This window comes from Lissotriton helveticus, chromosome 9, assembly GCF_964261635.1.
Source record: "Lissotriton helveticus chromosome 9, aLisHel1.1, whole genome shotgun sequence".
NCBI lineage: Eukaryota > Metazoa > Chordata > Amphibia > Caudata > Salamandridae > Lissotriton > Lissotriton helveticus.
This window is the reverse complement of record NC_136070.1, coordinates 398039174-398056509: the sequence shown is the minus strand read 5'-3', so window position 1 is coordinate 398056509 and position 17336 is coordinate 398039174. Positions and strand designations below refer to the sequence as shown.

Here is a 17336-nt window from a genome sequence, read left to right as displayed (position 1 = left end):
TATTACTTCAGGTGGACACCGTTGCCAGAAACCGGAGTTGACTACATAGTTGAGCAGGCTCCAGAACTATCTGGAAGCAGCTTATTTATGTTAGGGGGTGTACCAGAACTTCGATTTCTGGACAAAGAAAGCTTCAGCAAAAGTGAGATTTTCTGAAATTACGGACATATTGTGGTTAGAGCCTTTCTTCCATGGTTTCTACACAGCTTGATTCTAACTCTTGCACTGTACCAGTCTTGCGACTACCAGGGTTGACAGAGCAACTGGCAAGTATATGTAAAGATGTTGGCCTTCTTATGGAAAATGGGGGCCTGATTCACAAGGGTAAACGTACACGTTTGTGTAAGTTTACGCTTTTTCAGTATTCAGAAAACTGCATTTTAATTGTAAGTTTACGAGTTTGGAGACTCCACAGATGGGGCGGAGAACTTTGAACATAAAAAGATAGGACAGGCCTATCTTTTTATGTAGGGAGTTCTCCACACCAACTGTGGAGTCTCTACACGCGTAAACTTATGTAAAGGCAGTTATGTGAATGCTGAACTGGCCTGTTCTATTGCCGACCAGTGGGAGTCCCACAATGAAGTTCTCTTCTCAAAGATCATGATTTCAGTCTTGTTCGTGTTTAGCTTCAGACAGTGTATCTTCATCCAGTGGACAATTTCAGTCATGTAGGCACTGAATTTGATCTGGGTACTAGGTGTCCTGTCTGTCAGCGAAATATTAGTTGTATGTCATCAGTGTATAAGAACAGCAAAAAAGAGTCCCGCCTCGCAGGCCATGGAGAAGGGTGTCACCTGCCAAATGAATAATACTGGAACATAACCACATCTCAGACATGATGACAAGAACCAAGCTAGATACAAATTCAGGGAGAATGCGACACAAGATGGATACAAAAATGATAATACAAATAAACAAAATTTATTAGAAATACAATAGATACAGTCAATTTAATTTGTCAAGGGATGCATCAAAACGCAAAATAAACATACAAAAAACAAATATATTATGTGCTGCAAAACATTCAGAAGAACAAAGGAATTTTCTGATTCTTTTTAGGCCATTTTCGAGCCAATACATAGATTAAAAAAATGAAAATATTTTATCCCCACAAACAGAGGTATCAGTAATAAAAGACGGCCCCCAAGCAAATCCACAAATGCTCTCATCTGTCTAGCTACACACACATTCAAACCAACTAACACACGGCAATGACACAATAAATGTATACAACGAAATGCAAAAGAAGAAAGGCAGAGACAAAAAAAATAAATAGTGGAGTGGGCAATAGTGTATAAGTATTCACAGGGAATCCTTGCCCAACGGTCTCTATCTTGCACGGTGCTGACTCATGTTTCGGTGCTGGCCTAACTAGTAGCCATCACCTTCCTCAGGGCACTGAAAATATAAATCTCTGTTGCTAAACTACACAAGTGGGGGAAACAAGCAAGGCAGCAACAACTTATATATACATATATTCAGTTGGTGGCACGGATCCCAAATCAGATATATTTAGTGTATGGCCGTTCCATCCAAATGCAAATCAGGAAAGGCAGACTCCTAAGATGAGCTCCGGGTATAGCGAGATGCGCATATAGCCGATAAAACTATCCAGACAAGAAAAGGGTCTGGTGGCTCAAGTAAGTAATAGAAAGGCTTCGTCCAGGTGGAAACGCAGCAAAAACTTGTTCAAATGGCTGGAAGATGGAGAACTCAAGGACCAAGGTAGAAGTGAGCACGGCAGCTTCCCGTTCGGCTCAGGATTGAATTGCATAGTTGAGTGATTCTCTTCCTTTTTTCCCTTTGGATTCCATCGGTAAAATTACAGATTTGTTGCGATATATTAGGCATTGGCCTATATTTGTTCAGGCTTCCATCCAAGAGTCCTGATGATGATCCAGCGATTCTGCTATTGGATCGAAATGTCGACTACAGTCAACAGTCATAAACTTTAATTTCATTCAATGTTTTTTCTGTTTTTTGATAGCTTGTTGTAATAATATTCTTCACAAGCATCTTTTGTTTTGCCTGAAAAATTGTTTGTTTTTTGGTATGTTTTATTTGTGTTGGATACAGGATTGTGTCCCTTCTAGTTGATGTGGTTTATTCATGTTTATGAATTTATTACAGTATTAAACTTCGTGTCCAACTGGACAGTGAAACTATAGTACTGATTTGCAGTCTATATTTATCTGTTTTATGTGTATTGGTGTCTGTAAGGACCACTGTTTTGAATATAAAGTCAGTACCCAAGGTCCTTGCTTACCTTAGTGGGTTCCCTTGTTAATGAAAATATATGTCAATAATGAAAAACAGGCCTAGGAGAAGTCATTGAGGTTGTGAGAGCAGATGATGCTGGCTAGAGGGATCATATATGATTTGAAGAGGGCCAGGCTCAGAGAGTATCCTTGTGGACCTCCACAGATGAGGTAGCGGGCGTCTGAGGTATATGGTGCGAGCTGACTGACTGTGTCCTCCTAATCAGGAAGGAGCAGATCCATTGAAGTGCATGTCCTTAGATTTCTATGTTGTGTAGGGGTTGGATGCGGGCAGGGCGAGAGCCCTTGTCAAATGCTGAGCAGAGGTCCAGGAGGATGAGAGCCTCTGTGTCTCCTCCGCCCGAGTCATGTGGATGTCATCAGCTTTTGGGGCAGTTTCAACGCTGTGGTTGGGTCTGAAACCAGGCTGGGTGATGTTGAGGAGTTGGTGGTTGTCGAGGTATTTGGTAAGGCATGTATTGATGATTTTCTCTACGACATTGGCATTGTAGCAGGGAGATCAGTCTGTAGTTGGAGAGCATTCAAGGTTCCAAGGAGGGTTTCTTTAGCAATGAGATGACAGTTGGATACTCCATCACAATGGTTGTCAGATATCCCATCCGCCAAAATATAAATCCCATAGGATATTATTGGGTTTATATTTCTGTGCACAGCATATCCAGCACTGTTGTGACAGAGAAACCTGTCTGTCGAAATCAAAATCAGGTCCATATTAATCTCTGGGGGCACAGTCAGATATGCCACTAATAACTCATTAATCCTCATATATTAGAAAGGAATTCAGTAAGGGAAAACCAAAGATAGAATGGCAATTGGGAGTCCAGTCTTTATTCCAACTTCAACATTAGATTAATCTGTGGCAGGGCTGAGAATTTGGTATCCCTATTTAAAAAACAATCATTCTTTCCCTTAAACTTTTGTCCATCAATTTATGCCTACTTTTGTGCTGTACAACTGAATTTGTGTGTTACTATTTGTGTGGGCACTGGGTTTTAGCCTACGTGCATGGAAACCACCATACCGATATTAGCTGTGAAAAAGTGACTGTCCATCATGTGGTCTGTGTAAATGCATGGTAGTCAAAAAGTCTGTGTACATTGGTCACATGACTTTTCTGCTTTTCTATGGGTTTTTGGTGTGTGTGCATGGCTATCTTTTTTGTGTTGTTCTGTGTCTACATGGAAGTTGAACTTTGCTCTATTTGCACAGTATTATGCGTGTGTCATCTGTGTCAATGTGTGCATGATTGTTCTTTACCTCTGTGCTCATGCAGTATACTAAATCCAAACTTTATGGCTTATTTCAATTTTCCTTTTACTGTAAATCCCTCCTCATATTTTCTAATTTTTATCTTGATCGTTTGCAATGGTTGAAGCCTAGCCCTTCAGAAAAATTGCACATCCTTTGAAGATATATTCTTTATCAGAATGTAACCTTTTGTTTTGTTATAAAATAACCTGATCTTTCTAACCATGGAAGGAGAAACAATCCCAAGCTACCAGGTTTTCTACTAATCCCTTGCACATTAGAGGGCATCACAAGCCAGAAGAGAAGCTACCATATCAAGAAATACAAATGTCATAGTTAGGAGTTGCTATAGTTAGGAGCTGCTACACGAGTATTGTGTTTTGGGGGGTTTGGGGTGAGGGCGAGAGAGGCATGTGCACAAACAGCACACAATCTCAACAGAGCTTTGCAATTTTTATGTGACTAACTTCTTTTGCAATTTGAAGTACTAAGAACCAAGACAACATTTGCGAATGCAAACACATAAAGTTTAATTAATATGGGGAAAAAGACAGTTTAAACAAGCAAGTAAATAATAAAAAAAAAATCATTATTATTGTGATGCCTTTGTATTTCTCCTTGGCGTTATCCTGCAGATTACGCCATCCCATGGCCGAAGAGTTCCATTGTCCAAAATCTTGAAGCTCTGTCCAGCCACAAGCTCAAACTCAAACCTTTGCAATAGTTTTGCCATCACCACTTTAGCCTCCATCTGCAGAAAACAAGGAAGCCTTTAGAAGTTGAAACCATGTTTTTTCATGACATGACATAATGTGGTCTGTCTCTAAGTAAGTCACAAATGCCTTGCTATGTGTGGCTCTCATAGAGAGCCGCCATCATTTATTTCCTTTTCCAAGTGTCATAACTCACTGCTGCGCATAGCAACAGTTGATAACAAAACTCCTCACCCACTGTTGCTACTGTCTTAAAGGCTGTTCAGGCCAGCTGACAGAGCTCTCAGATTGCAGCTGTGCTCGTCTGCTGCTGTCACTGAAAGCAGAAAGTATACCTGCAGGAGGGAAAGGAAAGGGATGGAAGGTGGTGGGGATTGCCAAGGATGGCAGGTACATTCTTATTTTTTTACCTTTTCGACAGGGATGCATAACAAAGACCATGTTAGATGTTGCTCACCCATTAGTCCTCTCCACCTGTGTAGTAGTTGGAAGGAGGGGCAGATGATTTTGGGGCCCATAAATAACCGAAAATTATAGATGGGTAAAAAGTGAATTATGAGGATGTTTTCACCTCATGGTTCTGAAGCTCATTATTGACAAACTCGGTTTCCCTGCCATTGTCTGTTTGATGTCACTCAGAACCCCATGGTGAAAAACTGTTACCCATCTATAATTTGCCCACAAGTCTGTTTCATTGTCAACAGCTATGTATAGACATTAATTCATAATCCATTTATACTATCCACAAGTGTAGGAGCATTTTCTTTTATTATAGCCTAATAGCCTGCCGTAGTGGGCTACCACCCATTAAAAGCCCGCTCCAAAGTTAAAGGCCTGAGCCAAATGCGAGGGCCCCTTTAACAGGGGAGCTGGACTTTAATGCCCATATGGCCGAGCTATGGAGGGATATAAGGCTCTTAGAACGTTCTGCCACTAGAGGGCAGAATGTTCTAACAAATAAAACAAAGGCCTCATGGAGTCCAACTGGATTGAAATCCCCTCGGGCTCTGTGAGGCCTTTGTTCACAGCAACAGCTGTGAACGACAGCATTGGAATGCTGGAGCTCAGGATTCTACTGACCATTAGAATCCTGGAGCGCCCAAGATTCCAAAGTTCTAATGGTGTTTTGTTCATAGCTTTATTTATACATATTGCAGTGCTAGATATTTACATCAACTACCGCTGATCCATATCAGAAGCAAGGTAAAATAGACTTAATAAAGATGACACCAGATTGTCGTAAATTGGCAGCACCTGAGTTAGCGTTTAGCTCAGCTACACAAACTTATTCTCTTAACTTGACTAAAGGTTCGGGGGCCATTTTGTATTAAGTGGCTTCCATTTTGTATGAACATGCGGCCTCGTGGTCAGCGTGCCCTTTCGTCCTTCCTCCATTCCAATGAACCTTTTCCCTACCCAGCAACAGGCTATTTTTAGCAGTGGTCAGTCTCACGCATGCGTACATCTGATCTCTGGACTAACGAGTGGTCACTCCTTAGGAATGTTCCCCAAACTGACCAGTGGTATTAAGCCCCTCCCACATACTGGCTGTGTTCCAAAAATGCCCTTATATGTACCTAAAGTTGTTCAAATGTATACCGCCTATCTTTTTTATTGCCTTTAAACTGTATAAAAGAGGTCGCGCACCGATGTTCGGTGTGATACTTCTTGCATTGCCGAAGGGTGCTGTAGGAATGTACCACCACCCATGGGGTCTTAATAAACTTGTCTTTTGCATTTTCAGTTTCCGTGCCAACTTCTATTATATGGTTCGAGAGTTTTTGCAGAGTATGTAGGCCTGACAGAACCCGATACCTCAATTGGCGACCACGAAGGGACTCATCGGCGACTCGGATGCCCGAAGGAGAGGTCACAACGAAGGATTGGAAACTCGCTATGGACGCGTACGCTGCCACTGAGTGACCCGAGTCTCGGCACCCACGGTGTTTTTTCCTTTCCTTCTGATCTGACCTTCCAGGTGGCGCCGGTCTTCGACTGAGATCCTGATCGTTTGGCCTGTCGTGTAGAGCCTGTTTGGCTGATTCGGCTACGGAACTTGGCAGTTGGAATCTGGACACTTTTGAAGATACTTGGTAAGCTTATGTTTGGTAAGGTAGTCTATTGACGCTTACTGTGGCTTTTGACTTGGAATTTGAATTTGAATTTGTACGAGTTAGCTAACGTTTGGACCTATGATTTGAATTATATGTGGAGTGCACCTCACATAGGCAGGCATGTAGGGATATTTCTCTGATTTTGAATTTGTTTGAACGGCACACTGTGCGTAAAGTACACTTAAGTGCCTTTTTATGTGAATATCGCGTTTTCGTGATATTTTTTGAACATGCCTGTTCTCAGCACACTCCGAGGAATGTGCTGCTTTGGAAATGGTACCAATTATCGATTAAATGAATCTCAGCCGGCTCCCCCAGAGGGAACTCCTAATCGCGAAATGTACATTAATTTTGGCCTTCCGCCTATTATGTATAGCACATTATGGCACAGATACACCAAAACGGATCGTGAGTTGCAATGGCCACTACATGGGTCATTCGATTTACGGAAAGTTCAGTATGTGGAACAATGTTTGTTTCAGCGCAGGTCTAGACAGGATATGTTTGATTGTGTGCGTATGTGGGAGAAAGCGGTGCGTGAACGAATGAAGCGTGAAGAAGCCTTGGCGGACAAAGAGCAGCGAAAGGCTGCTCGGGATAAAGCTTTACAGCTACAGGAGAAGGAATTGCAGAAAGAGAAAGAGACTCGAGAACGTAATTTACAGGTTAATGGTCAGTTTCCTATTCGACGTCCTCTTTATCCTGTCCTTACTAATGAATCAGGTGATTTTTCATTGTTAGATCGTTGCCCGCCTCCGTATGTTCTGCCTACGGCTCCGGATGAGGAATCGGACGAGGATAATCAGGATAAACAGCGTACCAGGTTACCTACCGATCGTATGGCGGAATTGTCGCTCGATTGCTCGTAAACTTAATATAAATACTATAACTGTTCCAGAGGTAGATGGTCTTATGAGTAAATGGTCTGATAAGGAACGATTGTATTTTTGAAATCATTTTACAGATGAAGTTATCGAGCAGTTTAGGAAGCATTCTCTTGAGTTGGAACCTAAAGATATATCAGTTGGTCGTGAGAATTTCCGTAAAGGTATTTTTGCTCTTTCAGATGCGGATGAATTTTTCCGGCGTTTGATTCGGTTACGAGATGAGGCAACACGATTGCGAGCGGCGAAAAAGGCATCGGATTTGTCTGCGCCTGGATCAGCGGAAGTATCAAAAGAGTGTCCTATCTTTGATACAGATAAGAGCGCTGCCGTTAATGTTAAGCGTATGCGAGAAGCTGCGCCTTTATATGTCCCTCCTAAAGGGGATGGTACGGATGATGATAAGATGTCCAAAGATGCAAAGGGCTATTTTATATATAATTGGGTTTATACGCCATGGAATAGAGCAGATGTTATGGCGCTTAAGAATGCTTTGCCTGACCCCCGTAAAAATCCAGCAGCTTTTTATGAAAGTGTGGAGGGCGCTATTTCTTCGTGCATTATGACATTAGTTGATATTGATCTGTTCTTTGGATTGATATTGCCTCCTGATATGTGGAGGGCGATTTGTAAGTTTGACGATCGAGCGACTTTAGGTGCAGATTGGAAGGACATAGCTAGAGCTGATTTAGATAGGGAACCTGCATGCAAGCCGCGTCAATTGATTTTAGATTTACCGACAGCTATATTGAATAAATTAAAAACGCTTGTGCCCCCTAAAAAGATTGATTGGACAGTGTTGGCGTCCTGTAAACAGAAGTCGGACGAATCGGTCTCAGATTTCTTTTCCCGTTTTGAGGAAGCATTCCATGATTACAGTGGTCAATTATTAACAGAGGACACGGGCAGACATTTGTTTGTAGACAAGTATGTGGCTAATCTCCTGCCAGAGATTGCAAAACGTTTGAAGGCGAGTGAGAGTTCATGGACCACTGCAACGCCTGCCTCTTTATTAACTATGGCTCAGTATTATGAACGACAGGAATTGGAGGCTAAAGAAAGTAGTGATAAGAAAGCGAAGGACTTAAAGACGAAGGTGATGTTGGCTCAGGTTACGCAATGGAGAGGGAATGATAGGGGTAGACGAGGATTGTATGTTGCGCCTCCTCCTCGTTCTGATATTTCTGAGGATCAGTGTGCATACTGTAAGCAGTTTGGACATTGGATTTCAGATTGTCCGGTGCTTCGTGAACAGCGTAGTCAGAGGGGTCGAGGAAGTGGAAGGTCGCGGAATAGTTATTCAGGACCGAGAGGTGGAGCGAATGATCGTGGTAGGTTTGAAGCGAGAGGTCGTGGTCAAATGGATCACAATACTTTTGATCGACGGAATCAGTATCAGATAGCTGAAGGAGAGAATACTGAGTTTCAGGATAATAATTATGCATAGGATTGCGTAGGATGGGGTGTGGAATCGGTTGAAGTACCAGTCGATCAAAGGGGTCCATATATATCAGCGCATGTTTTGGGTTCTACTGATCAGTTTCTGGTCGATACAGGAGCTACTCGTAGCGCTCTGTCCAAACACTTGGTTCCAAGGGCTCCCCTGTCTGGCGAAACAATCACAGCAATAGGGTTCGATGGAACACCTTCTTTAAGCCCATTGTCTCAACCTCTTACATTTCACATTGATAAATTTGTTGCCCCATGTCCGTTTCTATTATCTCCAAACACACCAGATAACATTATGGGACTTGACATGTTGAAACATTTTCGTGCAACAATACGCTGTGCCCCTGAAGGGGTGCAGGTTATTTTGAATGATAATTACCCAGAAATTGAGAGATCGTGCCTTATGCAGGAAGCCGATGCATTAGCTTCCCTTCCTAGCACCTTATGGGCTATTTCTGATACTGATGTGGGTCAGATGATTATTCCTCCTGTACGCATTACTGTAAAGGAGGGAGCGATTTTGCCACGTGTCCCTCAGTACAAGATCTCCAGAGAAGGTGAACTGGCTTTAACACACATTGTGAATGATTTGATAACGGCAGGGGTGGTAGAAGAAGTTCCCTACAATGTTTGCAATAGTCCAATTCTTCCCATCCTAAAGAAAGATACGGATACCAAAATCTATCGTTTTATTATTGATTTAAGGGAAATTAATAAGATAGTTGTACCCCAGTATCCAGTCGTGTCCGACATTACGACTTTACTTACTTTGGTTCCATCCACATCTACTACATTTACGGTGATCGATTTGAAAAACGCTTTCTTTTCGATCCCCATTCATCCTGACAGATACTTGTTCGGTTTTACACTGAATAATAAATCATATAGATTTTGTCGAGTTCCTCAAGGTTACACAGAAAGTCCTAGCATTTACAGCCAGGCTTTAAAAAGACAGGTTGATTCTTTTGATTTGCAGTCTGGGGTGGCTCTTATCCAATATGTCGATGACATTTTGCTCGTGGCAGACACACAGGAGCAATGCGAGGAGAGTACACTCTCCCTACTTTCGTTCCTTGCTAAAAACAATTACAAGGTTTCACGAAAAAAGTTACAATATTGTAGACCAAAGGTGACCTACCTCGGTCATCTTTTGTCTAAGGAGGGACGTGCATTGACATCAGATCGAATTCAAGCAATTTTAGATACACCAGTCCTTTGCACTCAGAAGGATGTTCATGCTTTTATAGGTTTGACGTCCTTTTGTAGGCAATGGATACTAGGATTTTCGCACATTGTAAAACCTTTGTTAGCATTGTTGTCCAAAACTGCACCAGTTCCCCTTGAATGGACGGATGAATGTCAGAATGCTTTTGAGCAATTGAGACAAGCTCTTTGTTCTGCACCAGTGTTAGGTACACCAGATTATACAAAGCTCTTTACATTATATGTACATGAGAAGGATGGGTGCGCATTGTCAGTATTAGTACAGTTACACGGAGACAAACAGAGGCCTTGTGCATATTTTTCAGCGGTACTCGATCCCGTGGCTCGAGGACTGCCTGGATGTGTTCGAGCAGTTGCAGCAACAGCAGTAGCTATACGACAGAGTGAGGGAATAGTCTTGTCACACAAATTGTTGGTGTTAGTTCCCCATGCGGTAGATGCTTTATTGAACCAAACGAAAACGCAGCATCTGACCAGTGCCCGTTTAACAGGATATGAGTTAACACTGTTGGCGCCACATATTACATTGAAGAGGTGCGCCACTTTGAACCCTGCTACGTTATTGCCATATCCTGTTACTGAGACCCTGGAGGAAGAACAACATGACTGTGTTTTTCTGACTGACGAACAAACAAAGGGTCGTGTCGATTTACAGGACACGCCACTTCCAGATGTAGATGGGGAACTGTGGGTTGATGGATCGTGTGTGAGATTGCCAGATGGTACAGCTTCCGCATCCTATGCGATCACGAGACTTAAAACAGTGGTAGAAACAGCACGAATACCGCAGAAATCGGCCCAAGCAGCTGAATTGATAGCCTCAACTAAAGCATGCGAGTTAAGTGCTGGTTTACGTGTGAATTTCTACACTGATTGTTGCTTTTGGAGTAGTGCACGATTTTGGCCTACTCTGGAAGGAACGAGGGTTTATGACCTCGCATGGAACACATATTATGTATGGAGAATTGGTATGTGATCTTCTGAATGCATTGTTATGTCCAAAGAAGGTGGCGATAATCAAGTGTAGTGCACATAAGAAAGTTACAGACAAAATAGGACAAGCAAATGCTTTTGCAGACCAAATAGCGAGAGAGACTGCCATGTTGCAGAATGACTCCCCTATGTATGTGGTGAGATCACAAGCTGAACGATGGCATGATGCTAGAGAAGAAATCCTAGACATACAGAAGTCAGCATCTGAAGCAGAACTCGCCAAATGGGCAACAGAGGGAGTACTGGATGATGAGGGTTGTTGGAGAAGTAAAGACATGGAGAAATGGAAATTGCCTGCTGCTTACTTGCAAGCAATGGTTCAAATGACACATGGGCTGGCACATGTTGGAGCTCTTGCAATTACTAAATTGCTTACACGAGTCTGGGAGCCTCCTGAGATTGCCAGCACGGCTAGGAGAGTAGTGCAGACCTGCCTGATATGCCTACAATACAATCCTGCTAAAGGGACCTATACTCCTAAAGGAGGGTTTGTTCCACCTACTGCACCATTTGAAGTACTGCAAATGGATTACATCCAGCTGGAGCGCTGTAATATTCTCAAGTATGTCCTAGTGGTGGTGTGTGCCTTCAGCAAGTGGATTGAGGCTTACCCTACGAAGGATAATACAGCATTGACAACAGCTAAGGTGTTACTGAAAGAGTACTTCCCACGTTATGGTGTTTGTAAATTTTTGTGGAATGATAATGGTCCTCATTTCGTTGGGAAAGTAGTGGAGTATGTTCTGAAAGGATTGGGAATTAAGCAAAAATTTCATGCTGTATTCCATCCGCAGTCAGCAGGTCTAGTGGAGAGATACAATGCGACTTTGAAGCTGAAGCTAGCAAAGATTGTGGCATTCACGTCTTTGAAATGGCCGGATGCTTTGCCTTTAGCATTGTTGTCAATCAGATCAGTACCACATTCCCGATCTGGCCTCACACCCTATGAAGTGGTGTTTGGAAGGCCTATGAATATTTGGGGAGTTCCAAAGCCTCGACTAATACATGATGTGCTATGTATAATGATGAACGATTATTTGGCACGATTAACAAATGATTTACTTTCTATTCATCAACAGGTTCGAGAAGCGCTCCCCGACAATTCCATTGGAGAGGCTCACAATCTTCGTCCTGGCGATCACGTCATGATCCGAGTGTTTGAGAGATTCAGCAGTTTGGAGCCGAGGTGGCGTGGCCCTGAACAAGTACTGCTGGCAACGCGAACGGCTGTGCGCGTCACGAATAAGAAGCGGTGGATACACTCACCGCACTGCCGACGTGTCTCTCCGGATCTGGTGAACCCTACAGTGCTGTCTGACTATCGAGACATCTTGGACGCGGAGAGGAGCCCAGCTGTTACGTCTCATGAGTCGGAGGGAGCCTTCCCGGACCACACTGTTTCTGGTGGAGTGAAGTACAATCTGCGGTCAAGGAAATAATAATTTTTGTATTTTTTGTGACTGGTTGGTGACCGTTCCGAGGTTTGTGAAAACGGAAGCCGGGAATATCAAGGGGGGGATCAGTTCTGCCCAGTGTAGCGACACCCGTCTTGAATCTCGGAGAAGACATCAGCGGCAGCCTCGGTTCTCAGCACCACATTTTTATTTTTTAGTTTGTTCTTGAAACTTTGTTTCTTGTACTATGGCACCTATGGCATTGAAAAATAGAAGAATTTTGGGTGCGGTTCTTTTCGTTACAACAATAGTGGTAATAGCAGTGATAGCTTGGACTATAGAAAGACTGTTTCCTGCACGGGACTATTTACTGCCTACCACTCCAATTCCATCTGAACATTTCCATTTTACTTTGCCCTATCATGAAGAAAGACATAGACAGACTTATTTGAACAACAGTTTAATTCAAATACTACACCATACGCACAATATGACCAACACTACCAACTGTTGGGTATGTGGAATGTTGCCTGGACATCAAAAGAAAGGAGGAACACCTCTTATTCCTCTTCCTTTTTCTCACAATGGTTCGTGCAATGCTTGGTACACTCTTCTTTTTACATTGAGATGGCCAACAAAAGGTGGACTACTTTTCCGATTGAACAAGGTCTGCTATAATGATCGAGATGGCTATCCACAAGCAGAAGGAACTAAATTTGAGTGGGAAGAATATCGACCGGACAATGTATCTACACCTCGTATATTTACTAATCAGAGACTTATGAATATGTCTAGTTTACATGTGATTACAGTAATTGATACAAAAGCAGATCTTTGTGTTCGAAATAAAGGTACAATTCCGGTAGGGAGGAGCGAATGTAATACTACTCTCACGTTTGATGCACCCAATGGTATTTCTTTTGTGGCCTCACGAAACACTTATTTTATTTGCGGAAACAAAGGTTACCATCGTCTTCCTCTTGGATGGTTAGGTACATGTTATATATCCTTTGTATTGCCCCCTGTGTTTATTGCCCCACCTATGTATCATAATGATTTTGTATTGTACCATGATTTTTTATTGAATAGAGTGAAGAGAACGTTGGACCTTGATAGCATCGACCAAACTGACACTTCCCTACAGCAATATGTGGATTTTAATTTGGGTCTCTTTTCCTTTGTTGGTGCTGCTTTAAATAGCAGGAAAATAAGGCGGCTAACACGTGTTGTGGAAGCAGTTGCTAATGAAACTGCTTCTGCCTTAGGGAATATAACTGAAGAACTTCAGATTACGAGGATTGTTACGCTTCAGAACCGAATGGTTCTGGACGTTGTGTTAGCTGATTGTGGGGGTGCATGCCGCATCATCGGAAGTAGTTGTTGTGTTTACGTTCCTGATAATTCACCATCTGTATATGATGCTATTTCTAAATTGCACAAAATAGCTGCCGAGATTCATACTGACAATGGTACTTGGACCTTTTCTGGTTGGTTTTGGACCCTGCTTAGTACATGGGGTTGGAAACTGTTAACGGTTCTATGTGTAATTATTGGGATGTTCTTCTTCTGTTGTTTATGTATTCAATGTGGCCCTACTTTATGTTCTGTATGCATTACTGCCTGTATTCCATCCAAAAGAGCTCTTGCTAAAAGGGTACAAATGAGTAATGCCAAAATAAGGAAGATCATGCTGATCGACATAGATGATGAGCATCCGGATTACTTCCATTATGAGGTAGCTTCAGCTAAACGCTAAAAGGGCCGTCTGTCGTAAATTGGCAGCACCTGAGTTAGCGTTTAGCTCAGCTACACGAACTTATTCTCTTAACTTGACTAAAGGTTCGGGGGCCATTTTGTATTAAGTGGCTTCCATTTTGTATGAACATGCGGCCTCGTGGTCAGCGTGCCCTTTCGTCCTTCCTCCATTCCAATGAACCTTTTCCCTGCCCAGCAACAGGCTATTTTTAGCAGTGGTCAGTCTCACGCATGCGTACATCCGATCTCTGGACTAACGAGTGGTCACTCCTTAGGAATGTTCCCCAAACTGACCAGTGGTATTAAGCCCCTCCCACATACTGGCTGTGTTCCAAAAATGCCCTTATATGTACCTAAAGTTGTTCAAATGTATACCGCCTATCTTTTTTATTGCCTTTAAACTGTATAAAAGAGGTCGCGCACCGATGTTTGGTGTGATACTTCTTGCATTGCCGAAGGGTGCTGTAGGAATGTACCACCACCCCATGGGGTCTTAATAAACTTGTCTTTTGCATTTTCAGTTTCCGTGCCAACTTCTATTATATGGTTCGAGAGTTTTTGCAGAGTATGTAGGCCTGACAGAACCCGATACCTCAAGATGACACCTGACAGTAGTCAGAATTAACATTTTACACAGTTTTTATTGACAATCTTTTATTAAATGCCCAGTGTCACATTGGTACATTGCCTACTAGGACATGTAATAACTGTACTAAAAATCTTTGTCTCAAAATGAAAATATAGCTACTGAGTTCCTGTATCAGCCTGCTGGTGAAAGTTCCAGGTTAGTCTAATGCCCTCTTCATTTAGCTGAGAAAGTACAGCCCCTATGCCATGATCTACGGTCAGTTTGGACGATTAATTCCTTAATGAAATCAGGCACTGTTCTCCTAATGAAGGTATATTTTTCTATAACACCTTACACAAATAAGACACAGAGCCCCTAGCAAGCTTTATGTCCCTACACTACACCACAAAAAGCTACTTTTTCACTTGCATAGATTCCTCCAGCATGCCAGACATACCAACTTTATTCTACCTGTAGGAAATTGGGTTTTTGATTGTGGGGGCTGAAGGCCCTTCTCAGGCAACAACCACAATTGCTGTAAGGGTGAACCACAAAAGCCACTAAATTAACCTGTGCTTAACTCTGGTAGCTTGGCACAAAAGCAGACAGGCTTGACTTAGAGGCAATGTGTAAAGTATATTTGTAGCACTAAAATAGTAATGACGTGAAAAAAGAGCACAATAATTTAGAAACATAGAGTGCATTTTAATAAATACAATGATATCAGAACAACAACCGAAGAATCGTAGAAATGCAGTTTCAAAGTTTTAGGGAAGTATATCTCCTAGAAATGCAAAGTGCCACTTGTAGTCATCTTAGACGGGGAAAATGTCACAAGTTCAGGCCGTCTGCGATGGAGTATGGCTGGGATGCAGGGACTAGGTTAGTCCCAAAGAAAAAGTCGCCTTTTCAAAGTTGAGCGCAAAGAGTCTAGTTCACTGCGAGGAGCAGGGAGAGCGTCATGGATGATCATTGCTGCAGCATGAAGAGCAGACCTGCCGTCATGGACAGTTGTCACAGTAGGCTGTCGATACTGTAGTATGAAGTGCAAGTCTTGCATTGGCCATCGTCACTAGCGGTTGCTATAGCCCGAAGGTTCTGATTCGCTGTTGAATCGTGTTGATGGTCGTCGCAGGCAGCAGAGTCTCAGCGCAAATGGGCCCGTTCGCAGTTGCAAAGAGCACAAAAGTTCAGGATTTTGCCTTCTTGGCAGAGGAGTGCACTCTGATGCCAGCTAAGGGATCAGAACCTGGAGAGGCACTAGCAGGTAGGTCCAGTTGGAGAGGCACTAACAGGCAGGTTCAGTTGCAACAGGGAGACCTCTGGAGCTGTGTATATTCATTTTGCTCAGAACAGGAGGCCAGTCAGGTAGCCAACTCTGGTGGTTGTGGATTGAAGAAGCAAGTGTAGGCTTTCTTCCTCTGGTAGCAGGATATCAGTGCAGTCCCTTCAGCAGCAGGGCAGCATGGCAGTCCTTCTTTTGAGTATTCAATAGGTGAAAAAGTGATCTGATGTTTGGTTCAAGGGGTCCAATATTTATTCCTGGCACCAGCATTTGAAGTGTGAGCACTTCCTATACTACTCCCCCACCTGGTTCTGGAAAGTTCCTTCATTTCCCTGCGCAGGCTCCTAGTGGTCTAGGGTGACAATAAGCTGGTGTCAAGTTCCTTGTGAGTGTGCTGGAGGCAGTCATTTGAAATGGAAGTGGGGCAGGGAAGAGCTCCACCAAAGCCATCCTGGCAGGATGGCCCATCCTACCAACCCTGAGTCTGCCTTTGTTTCACTGTCTAGGAGGAAGACACAAAGGACAACTGCCAAACAATTCATGGTCATATGACCCAGGACACAGGCACAAGCACCAAATGACTATAACATAAAAATGGCAACCTTCTAAAAGTGGCATTTTGTAACTTAAAACCCGACTTTACTATTAAAGTGGGTTTTAAATTACAATTCAAATGAGTGTTAACATAATTTTCCTATCTCTTCCAAAACTTAAAATATAAATTATTAAGCGTAATAAGGTAACCCAATGTTATCCTATGGGAAAGGTAGGCCTTGCAATAGAAAAAAATTACGTTAGGAGTTTATCACTACCAGGACATGTAAAAATTAAACCCACATGTCATACTTGTTAAAGATAATGCACCCTGCCCAGTGAGCCTTTAGAGCCTATCTGAGGGGGTGACCTATATGTATTAGAAAGAAAGGATTAGAACTCGCAAAAGGTTTATTTTGGCATGTTGAAATGGAAATTTGAAACTGTTCCCAGAAGATGCAGTGGCAGTCCTGATACAAGTTTCAAAGGCTACTTTAGTGGGTGACACGATGAGTGCTGCAAGCCCAATATTGGAATTTAATTTACAGGCCCGGGGTAAATGTTGTACCATTTACTAGGGAATTACAAGCAAATTAAATGAGCCCATTAGGGGTGAGCCAATTTTATGATGTTTTAGGGAGAGAGCTCAAGCACCGTAGCATTAGTTAGCAGTGGTAAAGTGCACAGAATCCTTGTGGCAACAAAATCAAACTCATCAAAACAGAAGGGGTGAAGGCAATACATTTGGGTGACTACCACCCAAGGGTGGCAGGTCCAACATGTCCCCCCACCCAGCTGGAAGTAGGGAGAACTTCCCATTCTCATGGGAGTACTCATAAATAAGGAGGAAACCCCTTTAGAGTCTAGCAACACTGGAGTGGTCAGGCCTAGGA

General features: G+C 42.8%; 1 protein-coding gene across 1 annotated transcript in view; it reads right to left on the bottom strand.

Moving 5' to 3' along the window:
• Positions 1–894: 894 nt before the first annotated feature.
• Positions 895–17336, bottom strand: part of LOC144781358 (cholesterol 24-hydroxylase-like) — a 394520-nt gene continuing 378078 nt past the window's right edge. The window contains exon 15 of the mRNA XM_078660146.1: positions 895–4281. Coding sequence (XP_078516272.1) covers positions 4123–4281 — 159 coding nt within the window. The 3' untranslated portion in view covers positions 895–4122. The remainder of the gene's footprint in view (positions 4282–17336) is intronic.